This window comes from Festucalex cinctus, chromosome 2 (genome assembly GCF_051991245.1).
Source record: "Festucalex cinctus isolate MCC-2025b chromosome 2, RoL_Fcin_1.0, whole genome shotgun sequence".
Taxonomy (NCBI): Eukaryota; Metazoa; Chordata; class Actinopteri; order Syngnathiformes; family Syngnathidae; genus Festucalex; species Festucalex cinctus.
Genome location: NC_135412.1, coordinates 31,857,510 through 31,871,087, shown reverse-complemented (window position 1 = coordinate 31,871,087; position 13,578 = coordinate 31,857,510). Strand labels below are relative to the sequence as shown.

At 40.7% G+C, this 13,578-nt stretch overlaps 1 protein-coding gene across 2 annotated transcripts in view; it reads left to right on the top strand.

Annotated features, from left to right (window-relative positions):
* LOC144014574 (forkhead box protein J3-like) overlaps positions 1–13,578 on the top strand; it is an 82,897-nt gene that overhangs the window by 56,103 nt on the left and 13,216 nt on the right. For both annotated transcript variants that reach the window (XM_077514604.1, XM_077514605.1), the window contains exons 5-7: positions 1,774–1,879; positions 8,831–8,973; positions 11,813–12,026. In XM_077514604.1, coding sequence (XP_077370730.1) covers positions 1,774–1,879; positions 8,831–8,973; positions 11,813–12,026 — 463 coding nt within the window. The remainder of the gene's footprint in view (positions 1–1,773; positions 1,880–8,830; positions 8,974–11,812; positions 12,027–13,578) is intronic.

Here is a 13,578-nt window from a genome sequence, read left to right as displayed (position 1 = left end):
TTGCCAGAGTCAAGCCAGTGCCACCTTTGCTGCTCCTGGGCCATGTTCGGCCCACATGCCTTATGCCAGTGTCGACTGAATGCCACCTGTGCCGGACTTATGCCGGATGTGGGCACATATTTTTGATGACTGGGCTGAAATGCACAAACTAGAAACTCTAACGTGTACAGTTTATTTGGTGGAAATGCCAGGTGTTTCGAGTACATTCAAATAATTTACAAGTTTTGCAAATACAGTGTTCCCTCGTTTTCCGCTGGGGTTAGGTACCAAAAAATACCCGCAATAAATGAAATCCGCAAAGTAGTTAGCTTTATGTTTTATATTTATTATAAATGTTTAAAGACTCTAACACCCCCCACCCACCAACCTGTCCCCAAAATACTTCCCCTCCCCCTCTCCTAGTCAATTTCTCAGCTGAAGGGAAAAAAAAAACAAGAAGGGCAAACATAGATTCAACGTTAATTAAACATTGACCTTTCAAACGTTTTAATTCAACCAAAATACAACGTTGATTCAATGTTATCTTTTAAACACAAACTTCAATGTTAACATAATGCTGTTGAATCAATGTTGATTGACCAATCAATCTTCAACCGTAACCAAAAATCATCCATTTTAACCCTAATTCAACGTTGAATAAACATCTTTTGCTATCTGGGAAATGAACCACAGTTGCCGATGCACTCTTTGGCTTTTTTTTATTTTATTTTATTTTATTTTTTTTGAACACCGAATGAACAGTAAAAAAAAAAAGAAAGAGTAAGAGCATTTACACAGAAGCTGCTGCTGGCACAGCTTTCCCACTATCACATGCCAACCTAACAGGCCCCGCCTCTTAAATGAACATCATTGTTCACAGATACTGTACTACATTAGGTATAGTCATACAATATTGGGGTACAGTATTAGTATTCGTAGTACAGTATTTTATGATTGCAATTTTTTTAAAAGTTTTTTTTAATTAAGACATGTTTATAATACGTTTAATTGTTTTTTTTAAATATGGTCACTTGGGACACTATTTTCACAGACAGTTCAGGCTTAAAAACTGGTGCATCTTGATTTTCGTACTGCGGCAAGTCTAGTTTTATAATGCCTGTGAATTTGTCAGACCATGCTGTGTACCGGCGGACTAATGGCGTTTTCTATTACACCCCCCCATGACAATTTGTTGGCAGAAAATAGACCAGTTCAAAATTTAACCATTAGCCAGCGAAGTTGCAAAAGGATGGGGGTAATGTGATGGAAGGAGGAGCTTTATGTGATGGAACATGCAGCTTCTCTTGGACCAGTTGAAGCTTGGGGAGGGACTTGCGAGGGAGACCGAAGAGGAGAGAGTTGCAAAAGTAAAGATGGGAGGTGACAAAGCTGTGGATGAGGATAGAGGCGTTCAGGGTGGTGAAGGAGGGGCGGAGTCGGTTGATGCCGCGTAGGTGGAATTAAGCTGCCTGGGTTGTTATTGATATGCGAATGGAATGATAGTGAGCTGTCAAGGACGACTCTCTGATATCCAACTTGATGAAGGTTGTAGCATAACTTATGAAAGAAACCACCACATAGTATTGTAATTAATTAAACATACGTTGTGCGGTAGGATGCTACATTTTGCTAATTTTGAATGGGCTTATTCTCTACCTCTCTCCTTGCAAAGTACTAAACGTTTTGTCTTTCCTTTAAATTAGTAGAGCAGTAAACTTGTAAAAAAAAAAAAAAAAAAATACACGGATCTAATGATAATTAAAAAATTTGACATTTTTCCTTCTCTCATTACAGGCGTCAACCCCTTACAGCTTGGAGTCGGAGTCGCTGCGGATGGACTGTATTATGTCAGGTGGAACATCGCCCACTTTGGCCATCAATGCGGTGACAAACAAGGTAGGTGTGCTTTTAACCCTAGAAAGCCTGAACCATATGAGAGAACATTTTGGTTCTTTGTAAAAGTGATCCTTTTGAAGAAACAAACACAATTTTGGGGGTAAAATTAACTTCCACATATGACTTTTGATTTTCATATTTGATACATCCGGTCACAATGCTTTAAATTTGTACATTTATAACTGTCAAAAATATAATAATAAACAGACACAACAAACATTAGTATTTCCAAAAATCAGAAAGAACATTTCCTACTATTAATAAGTATAGGTGTCTCTCGCTTCTAGGGATGGGTACCGAAGACGATACTTTTGTGGTATGGACCGATTGGGATCGGTACTTCCGCGCACCGACTCACGTAAAATTAAATGGTGCCATGTTTCGGTACTGAAACACGTCGTTTTAAGTTGTGACTGTGCGGGAGTATGAGTTGACTATTTTCCATGGTGCACTTCAACGCAACATTATATGCAAATTACGTACTCGGCATACTGACACTACCCACTCGCGGGAGCCTAGCCGGTCTGGAGCCGCGGGGTCGGCGGAAGCGACTGGCAGCGAGCGGAAGCCCCGGTGGCAGCTCGGCTGAGAGCCGACCGCCCAACCGCACCGAATAGAATCATGACAGAAGGTAAACGTCTTCACCATCGTTAAGGTATATAGTAGAGATCGACCGATATGCTTTTTTCAGGGCCGATACCGATTCCGATTATCGGTAGTCAAGGAGGCAGATAACCGATATTTGAAGCCGATATTCATTTGCAGTAAAAGTTAAAATGTTGGCACCAAATTTTTGAATAATGCAAACCCTAACCGTTCTTTACAATGGATTCTCACACTACACTTTTCATTTTACATCCTTCTATCTGCAATAAGACGTTGGTGGCGGGGGGAGTTAAATGTGGGGGCCAATGTGACATTACCTTTTATAGCATTTGGGATACTTGTAGTTTTATTCTATAAATGTTATATTTTTATATTTTGAAGTAATAGGAGGAACCCTGTCATTCAAAATGTGCATCAGCTGTGGCATTACTTATTACTACAGCAAAAATAAATAAAAAAATTCCATGAGAAAAACTATTCATCCCTGAACACCATACAGTTCTTGTAGACCTTATTATGATTATTGTTATTGTTACCATATAGACAGTTTTGATAAGCTGAGGATCTTAAATCGAGAACAGCAATATCATGCTACTCCTCTCTACAAGAGAACTGTCAAAAGACACTTCATCATGTAGTTTACTGCCACTTAGGATGCCCCAATCAACGCAGAAAAAGGGTTGAGTAAAATAACTTGGTTATAATAATAGTAAGAATAACTTGGTTAAACAGACATTGTTGCGGTGGACCGCTGCCAGTTTCTGCTGTTTAATGTGTTTTACACTTATAGACACGTGTGTGTATATGGGCCCACTATTCTCTCACTACTGTACTGTACTGTATCACTTAATGGCACAGATGTACTTGTCTAAGTAATAACTGGGCTGCAACATTGCTAATTCACATTAACAAGCACTATCTTAGCTGTCCACATGAATAGTTACTAACACACGAGAAAGTTATACAACACACCAAACATGAGCTCATTATTCAAAGTATGATGCACGTAACGAAATTACATCACTGAACATTAATTGCAGCCGTGTACGGCCGTAGATGTTACATATTAGTGGCATCCATTGAGAGGATAATGTCCCAAATGACGGCAGACATGACGTGAAAAGAGAGACAAAACGAGCAAATAAGCACACTATACTTTAGTGCACTTCTCTACTAATGCCAAACATACGGAAGAGGACACGTTCGTGTAGTTAAACGGTGTTTGAGACACTTAATTTGTTACGGAGCGGACTTTAACGAGGTGCACAACGAGCTGTCAATCAAATCGACGTCGAAGCTTAAGGCACACAATGGCAAACCAGTGCGACAAATAAACACAATATAAAGTAACTAAACGCTATTTAGTGTCATTGTGGCATCTCACTGCATAATAACCGCTATGCAACAAGTAGTGGACTTGACCCAGAATGCAATGTGTGCGTCACGAGAGGTAAATATAATGACGTTACTCTACTCTTAACATGGAACTAGACAATATAATAATGACAACTGTTAATATTTGGAACCTTTCTAACAAACATTATTTACTTAATTAAGTGCAAATGTGTGTGATTCCCTCCCCGAGTAGTTCAAGTAGCGAATTAGCTACTGGGTGTTAGCCTACATGCTAAGCTGAACACACCACTGTTAGCTAGCGGGGATTCAATGCAAGGCAATGCAGCTCCATTCATATAGTGCATTTAATACACAACATAATTCAATGTGTTTAGCTTATCATGGTGAAACGATCGGCGGAGTCTCTTCTCTTTGAACTTACCTTCGAAGCATGTGTCTGTCCCGTTGTGTCCGTGGGTGCGTGTGTGACCGGCTACTGTGATACACGGCATACACTTACTGATTGGTTCTGGCTCTTGCACGGCTAACCAATCAAATGCTGCTATGGGCGTTACATTGCTGGAGTTGGACTCCATAACAGACAGAGACGCTCTGGGCTGCATTCGAAGCGAAAAGACGGAGTTTTAAATGGATCGCTCATATCGGCCGTCAGATTAATAAAACAGACCGATACCGATATGTACCAATATGTCAAATATCGGCCCCGATTATCGGCCCGACCGATTATCGGTCGATCTCTAGTATATAGACATTGTAATTTGGATGTACAGTACTACATAATTACTATCGCGAAAGCTTGTGGCCAAAATGTAGCGAGCATTACAGACCACCTCGGGTGCAATCAAATGATTAATTTAAACCCAATTACTCTCTTTGTTCACGTAATGTTCCCTTCCAACTGTTATTTTTTTTACTGTATTGAGTGCAAAGTGGGTTGGAACTTCGAACTCATTGCGCTGCGTGTGGCAGCCTTTGTGTTCTAGAAAAAACAACTGCACAAAAAACAAAGATAACATCAATTATTATTTTATATATTTACTGTTTAACTTCGTTCTTGTGTTATTCATTCCATAGAACTTTGCTTTACACTTTTTTGTAATAATTTATCTGTACAAGTTATACTTAAGTAATTGTAAAATGTTATACATTTATTTTTTTACTATTCCTCTCTGGCTCATTTGTTTTACATTTTATTTGTCAAATTTTATATATTGAAAAGTAATTGTTAAATTGATTAGAAAAAATACTGTTAAATAAAGATGAACATTTATTACATCCAAATAAATAAATACAATAAAAAAAATTAAAAAAAATGAAAACAAGAACACAAAAGTCACGAAAATTGGTACCGTTGAGTACCGGTATCGATCCCAGGTACCGAGTATCGGAACAGTATCGGTTCAAATGTGAAAGGTACCCATCCCTACTCCCTTCTCAATTGGGGACCTTGCAAGGTCGCTGGAAAAGCCATCAGCTGGGTGATAATGCCCACTAATGGATTATCCATGTAATGCATGTGTCAGATCAAATACGTCAGGGATTTAATGGGGAAAACAAAATCATACTCATAAAACAGAGGGCTCAAAATGTATTGTATTTATGATACGTTTGGCTTTATAGGGTTAAAATGTGTGAAAAACAAGCCAACCATTTTCAAAAGTGCACACCACTGTGGCAACAAGTGATGATCCAAATGGTCATACTGGAGAAAAATATCAGGGAACTGCCGAAGTCTTACTGCTTTGATTATGAGCAGCAACAACCGGTCTGTTTCATAGATTTTCACTTTTGCCCTCTACCTAATACAATGAAGCACACACAGAGTCAGAGAAGCTGACCTGGGTGAGGCCCTGTTGTGTGTGCGTGTGCGCGTGTGTGTCAGGGTCAGAGGACACTCAAGAATACGCACCCCCATGCAGAAACACGCATGCAGTGACGGTGTGTGGTAACTGACACCTGACCTCGATCAAAGAGAGAATTTGTGCCGTAGCAGCAGCAGCTTTCACAACACGTCGTGTGTTTGGACCTGTTGTGAGGGTCTTGACGTTTTCCATCTTCATCCACACGGGTCTTGACCCTTGACACTTTCCAGACTTTTTCACTTAGGAAACACATAATTTCTCAACTCTTAGGGTTCAAATCTGAGTTTTATTTTTCTCAAGTGTTTCGACACGATGTTATGATACAAAACTATTCTCCTAATCAAAACACGCATTGGGAAAGGTTAAAAGGCGTGCTTGTAAACAGCAGTGGTGGTGATATGCCAAAAGTTTTCTTGTCTTTATTTGTTCCCTGTAATTGACTGGCAACCAGTCCAGGGAAGTTGTCAAGTCAACTTGCCACGACCCACTATGGGATAGGACGTATAGGAAATGGACGAAGGGAAGGAAATTTAATACACGCCGAGACAGATGTGTAGCGACTACTTACTTGCTGGTGTCTGACAAAAAAGTGGTGCACTTCTTAATTAATGTAATGCACCAAGTGCAAATAATAAGATTTATGGCTTGATGACTACTTTGGAAAACTGAATCTTCAATTCTTTTACACCTCCAATTATCATTATGTGATTGACTTGAGTTGCGACCGAATCCAAATGGTTACACATCATGGAATTGAGTGGCCTAACTGAATGAACTTTCTCCAGTTTAGTTCATACACGGCCAAGTCGGTGATGAAACCTGACAATAAAAAGCTCATGGTGAGAACCAGACAAAGATGTAAGCATTAAGAGATTATTGCTTCCCTTGCGCAGTTCAGTATGTCACACAGCTGCCAATTCACAATGATCTTCAAGGACAGCTTGTCGTAGACGCTGACGCACTTTGCCGTGACAGTGATCCAGTGATTGGAAGGATGATGCCCACGTCACTGGTCCTCTCCTTCATCCTGACAGACAGGTGGCCACGAATGTGTCACACATTCGTCAAGTGGCATTTGCATCTAAGCACATCGAAAGACAAATCTCTTACCACAGTTGCAGCAAATAAATATCAGTCACTGACTCCTGCACAGTAGCCCTTAGCACAGTCTTGGGTGTACCCCAACTCACGCCATAAGTCAGCTGTATAGTCTCCAGCCCATTCCATGACCTTGAAAATCATCAGCAAAATAGACAGTGAACAGATTGATGGCATTCTGTTTATATGCAAACCTGAAAATGCCCTCATAAATCACTTGACTGTACATTCCTGTTGTGACAAGGCCCATACTTCAAAATACTTGACTGAGTGGCGCACTGCAAGAGACTTTGATGTACTTGTTGTCTCACTCAGAGGCTTTGTCTCTCATTTGTCTGAACAATTAAATGTAGCCCGAAGGCTCTGCTGACGCTGTGTTACACAACTCTGACAACGCAACCAAACAAGATTTGGGATTCAATGCAATCCTGAGGCATTGCTTTTTAAAAGCTTTCCAATCGGTCCCCACCAGATAAAACAGAAACTGTAGAGGTAACTGTGGTTAAACATGTTAGAATGCAATAGACACAATAAAATTACAATAGAAAAAGATATTCTGCGCCGCAAGACAAGTCAGGGCAAGGCAGCTTTATTTCGTGCATTTCATTAAAAGTACATTTAAAAGCCATTTGACAAAGTACAGACATAAAAGTTTACGTAGTAAAATTATTAAAAGAATGAAAAATGCAAGAAAGCAGGACTTAAAATCATTCATTCATTCATTCATTCCTTCCTTTTGTGTGCAGCATCACAGCTAAATGCTCCTTCACCATGTTTGTTTTCAACTCTGGGCTACACTAATCGAGTAGCCCTGAATGCAGAGCCGTAGTAATGCAGAGCCGCAGTACGAGGCATGGTGCCACGCACACGGATTTCACAAAATGGTTTGAACAATTACAAAATTAAATAAATACAAAATCGCAGATTGAATGAGGCACCGTCTCATGACATGAAGTTATTTTTTTTAAAAACATTATGGAGCATCGAAAATTACAAACACTCAACTCTGTAAGTCGAGGCGGAGCTAACTAAACGGTTTGACGGAAGAGGAAGTGCAGTACTACATGTCCCCAGCTAGAGAGTTTACCTGGACGGTTGAGGTTAGTATTTAGGTTTCATAAAGTTTTTAATTGTCGTTGTTTAATAAAGTTTTCAAACAATAGTGTAAGTGTGATGTCATAAGATGGCACACAGCCTCCAGGGAAATAATTTAACAAGAAAGAAAGAAAGAAAGAAAGAAAGAAAGAAAGAAAGAAAGAAAGAAAGAAAGAAAGAAAGAAGAAGGCGCTTTGAGGTTGAGAATCCATGTGGGTGGAGTCAAATGATGACAATGAGCCACGCCCCGAACTGCACTCTGCATCCAGGGCTTCCATCCATCCATTTCCTAAACCGCTTGCTCCTCACAAGGGCGGCGGGTGCTGGAGTCTATCCCAGCCGGCTTCGGGCAGTAGGCGGGGTACTTAACTGGTTGCCAGCCAATCGCAGGGCACACAGAGATGAACAACCATCCACACACACAAGCACACCTAGGGACAATTCAGAGCGCCCAATCAACCTGCCATGCATGTCTTTGGAATGTGGGAGGAGACCGGAGTACCCGGAGAAGACCCACGCAGGCATGGGGGGAACATGCAAACTCCACCCAGGAAAGTTAGAGCCCGGACCCGATCTTGCATCCTCAGTACTGGGAGGCGGATGTGCTAACTAACCACTCAGCGCATCCAGGGCTTACTTGCACTAATTGAGCTGAGTATTCAGACCTCAGAGCCCTACTGGGTTTATATTCCATCAACTTTTTTTTAATGTACTCAGTGATTTATAGACCAGTAGCCAAACTTTATCAAGACTTTAGAATTGGAGAATAAGGATGATTATTATCAGAAAAAGAAGCTTTCGGCTTTTCCATGTCAGGAGTTGCAACTTCGAGTCACTTGCATGATATATTTGACAGTTTTTACACTGGAGGTCATTGATTGTCTGTTTAAATAAAATAATATTTGTGTGTCTGTTTGTGTGCATGTGCGTGCAGGTAGCACTGTACAGCCCAGAAGCAGACGACTGCGAGAGTCCCAGCAGCCTGAGCAACAGTCTGTCTGAGAAGAGCATGACATCCATCAACCTGAACAACATGAATTCTACTGTGAGCAGTGGCAGCAGTATGCACAGCTACACACCGGTAGGACATTATTCTTTGTTACAGGATTACCGCAAAATAGCATTTTCACTGTATTTCCTGTTGATTCAGTTCAAGCATTCACATTTAGATGCATGGAAAGAGTCAACGCATGCATCATTTCTCACTCATGATGCTGTGCTGGCATGATATTACAGTACTATATTTTTGTGGTGGCTGCCCCTTCTAAATAAATAACATTAACTTTAAGTCCAAAAACACTTTTATCGCAAAGTAGATGTAGCACTCAAGAAGAATATCTGTTCACCGCATTTGCCTTGTAACAGTCACTCACTTTTTTTTTTACCATCTATCCCCGCTCACCTCCCCCCTGCATGGAGTAAAGGTCAGTGCAATCTCATCTATGGCATTAACCTCTCATTCCACAAGGCCATATTTTGTTTTCCACAACCCCGCCACCCTGTTGCCGTCCAACGCCATCATTTCACACCTCATCTGTGGTCTGGCCGGACGGGCTCAGGGGTTAGTTGGGCCTCATTACCTGTCGTAGGTGATCCCCTTCTGGCTGACTGTGATTACTGATGGCAGAGAGCGTGCAGGCAACGATGTGCTTGAAGGAAAGTCCGCTATTATTGGCTGGAGGTGGAATGCGAGCAGGATGCGTCACGATAAGTGGGTTTCAAATTGAAAAGGGATAAAAGCAAAGTGCTTTTGTCGAAGGGTTGATGTTGAGGAAGATGACAGCTTGGATGAGGGGAGTAAGTCAGCAGAAAGACAGTCTGCATTCGATTGAAGAACAAATGGCCTTTTTTTTGTCAGTCACCACTGAAATACAGCTCTCACAGGGGATAGGGACCAGGCTCGTCCTTGGATAGTGAAAATCTGTGAATAATTGACACCCCACAAAAAGAGCTGGTCATTTCCTGTGGATGCCGTAAGACGGCGGCAAAGCACTTCAAATAAAGACTGGTTTTCCATTTAGATTGTGAATTATTTACCGTGGTCTGTAATGACACAAAGAATAATCAGCAAGTATAAACACCGTGCATGTAGCATGCACACAGCCAGGACCCCATTTTACATAAACAACTGTATTCAGTTGTTCAGTTATTCAAATCAAACAAAGCACCTTCACATGAGGCTCATCAGTAGTAACGAGCATACTAGCATACCACAAATAGTTTTAGAGTAATATTTACACTTGGTAGAGAGTAAAATAAAGAATTGGAAAAAATTAGGGCTGTCAAAGTTAAAGCATTAATAGATTAATTAATCACAGAAAAATGTCGCATAATCACACTATTTATTTATTTTTTTTACCGTACTTGAGCCTTGAACGTAACCGCGGATGGTTACATTGAAGGCTGCGCAGGTCAGTGATAAGGTCAATGCACGGCATTTCCTACGCCTGTTGTTCCAAAATGAGCGGGTGACTCCAGTTGGTATGCTCGGTGGTAAATTTCGCTTTATAAAAAAACACCCTGACGGGACTTTAGATAAAACAAAAGTAATTTACGTTTAATTAATTAATAATTGCTGAATTGCACCCATTGATATGACGCTCTTACGTTTTGAGCAATACACGCATGCATGCATGCATGCATTTGTATACATGCATTTAATCAATGTTTGCAAATGACATTCAGATAATAAAATGCGTTAATGTCTAAATATTACGGTATTTTGTATTTATTTTACAATTACGTGAATACTCGGGGTGTGAATTGCCTAGTACCTGACGATTCGATTCGTATCACGATTCATAGGTCACGATTCGATTCGATACCGATTAATCCCGATACAAATTTCCGAGTCGATTTTTGCGATATTTTTTTACATTCAAATTTAGAAAATACTAATCAGTAAACTTGTACAGTGTAAGATTTGTATGAAAATATTTATTTATCTGAAACGTCAGTCTTATACAGGTTGTAATCTGTTTCATGTTTGAACAGCATTGAAATAAAATATTACGGCTTAATGTTCCATTAATGTAACAATCTTCCATGCTTAGTGTGAATCCTAACCCTAAGTAAGACGTTTTGTTGAATATTTTTCCATCAAAAATGGATGTTTAAAAATCGATTCGGCCGCCTATTGAATCGATTCGAGAATTGTGCGATGTAATATCGTGATATATTGGCAAATCGATTTTTTAAACACCCCTAGTGAATACGCAAGTAATTTAGCTGAGTAATCGTGATTGATCAAATTAAAAAGTGTGATTAATCTGATTAAAAATGTTAATTTTTTGACAGCATTAAAAAAAAACAAATAAATAAAAGTGACTCAAGGGTGAAGGAATGAACTCACGACCTTCAGCTTGGGAGACAGCCGATCTACTCCCTGAGCTAGGTAGCTCCTGCTTTCTGTTAGTATATCGCTTGTACCAGCTACAGCTGATTCTATGGAAGCTTCCTCCAAGAGACCAAAATCGATGTCATTGGTCCCTTGGAGAAAAGCAAACAGTAGGGGGGGCATAGCTTGGGTGGTAGTGTGGCAGTCTCCTAAGCTGAAGGTCGTGAGTTTGTTCTTCAACCCTTGACCCGTGAATTTTATGTTTTTTTTCTTTTAATTTTTTATTTTACTCTCTTCCTAGTGTAAATCTTAGCCTACTCTATACCTGAGTCTATTTGGTCCCTCTCTAAATAGAGTAAAATATACACTACAGAATTTACTGTGTAGTCATTTAAGTGTTTGGCGATCAAATAAATAAAGATAGGCAATTATGACAATCATTTTTAGCAGGGCTCAGTTACTCTCATTGTTGCTGTTTGTGGCAGGGCGATCCCCCATTAGTGGTGATTTACTGTAATTTTACAAAAATCTCTCCACCTATTAACTAACAGTAATACGTCATTTCTTCCTGTACCTCCCACAGGTCAGTAGTCACTCTGAGCCTTCGTCCCAGTCCTTGAGTCTTCAGCAGGCTACCCAGCCCACGCGGCCTCCCCCTCCTCCTCCACAACCCCAGTACGCTCTGCCCGTGCCGGAGTCACGGGACAAGCACGTCTGCTTCTCGGACTTCGAGGACCTCAGCGCCTCCTTCCGAAGCCTGTACAAGTGCGTCTTTGAGCAGCCGTTCTCGCAGCAAGGTGGGTGTCAACGCTCGTCTTGTCCGCCGGTTTACATTTTATCTGCTTGTGTTTGCCTGTTGGACGTCTGCACTTCAACTCGTTCACAGAAGAAGAAGGCGAAGAAGGGGGCAAAAACGCTGCATGTCAGGCTCCCTGCACATAATTAACTGTCAAGCTTAAGCTCTTGAAATTGATGTGCAACTTTAATATTGCTTTCACAGCACGGGAAGTGTTGCTGCATTAACCTCCCAGCACACACTGCCCCTGCCTCTATTGTATTTTAATAAACAAACAATCTGCTGTTCCGCATATCTGCATTTTACGGCCCGCTCAGTCAAACGAACAAAGGCAATTAAGAGCGAAGAATTCATCGGAAGGCGAGAAAAAGACAAACACATCTGCAGCTTTGATAGAAGCTAATTAGATAGCTTCTAAAGTTTGTGAAGCATCTCGCTAATTGCTTCCTGAAGCTTTCAGGTCACTCGGCCTCCTCCCACTTGGGCCTTCCCTGCATCCCACCACCCTCTGATCAACCTCCCCTTCCGCTCTCTACATTTCTCCAGAGGCATGAATCCTCTTGTTGCAAGGAGCGTAATGTGCTCTGCTGGACTCACGAAGAGGTTTCCTCCCATTTGTGGTTTGAAATGCACATACAGGAAAGATGCAATGGAATTCTTCCACATCTAAGGACATAAAAATATGAAATTTCAAATAACTAATCCAAATGTGGACAAAATAGCTCGAGGAAAGCAGTGACTGTCGACTATAAATCCAATGTATCATCAAAGACAGTAATTGCATCTATCAAATCCACTGTTAAATTAAAAAAGGTATTTATTTAATCTTGAAAGCCGTAAGATGAAGACATAAAACGGAGCAGTCAGAATATACACCACAAAAAGTTTGGTAGTAAAAAAAAAAAAAAAATGGATGAAAGGACATTGAAACGACGAGCAAGTTGGCAGAGAGCAAAGGGGATAAAAGAGTGAATAAAACAAAAACACTTTTATAGGCAGGTAAAGCGAAACGACTCTCACGTTCCCACTCGAGGACTCGTCACACTCCTCATGAACTGAAAAAGGAGCCGCCGTCCTCTTGTTTCACTTCAGTGATCTTTGACGAGGTCTGAGGCGTGCAGTTCAGACAAACTGTCGTCAGCACTGCGATGGGCGAGGACGCCAGTCGCCAACAGGTCAGCAAGCTGATGTTCATGTGTCAAGTGAGCCACGTCGACAAAGATTTGATCATATTTGGGGCAGAATCACACAAGACATCATGAAATGTGTGCGAGACATTCCACGAGCGGTTTTATCGGAGCCTATACGTCAAGGGTGTCCAAACTTTTTCATTTGAGGGCCACATACAGAAAATCAGAAAGGACACAAGGGCCACATCATCTTATGAAGAGAAATTGTGTTTAGTCCTAAAAATTGCACCAATAATTTATTTGTGCTTTTGCATATTTAGAAAAACATTACGGTATATAAACCAATTTATTTGTAATATGGCAGTAGGGTTATTATAGTTTTGGAATTTTTCATTTGAGTTAGTTTTTATTAGTTTTCAGGGT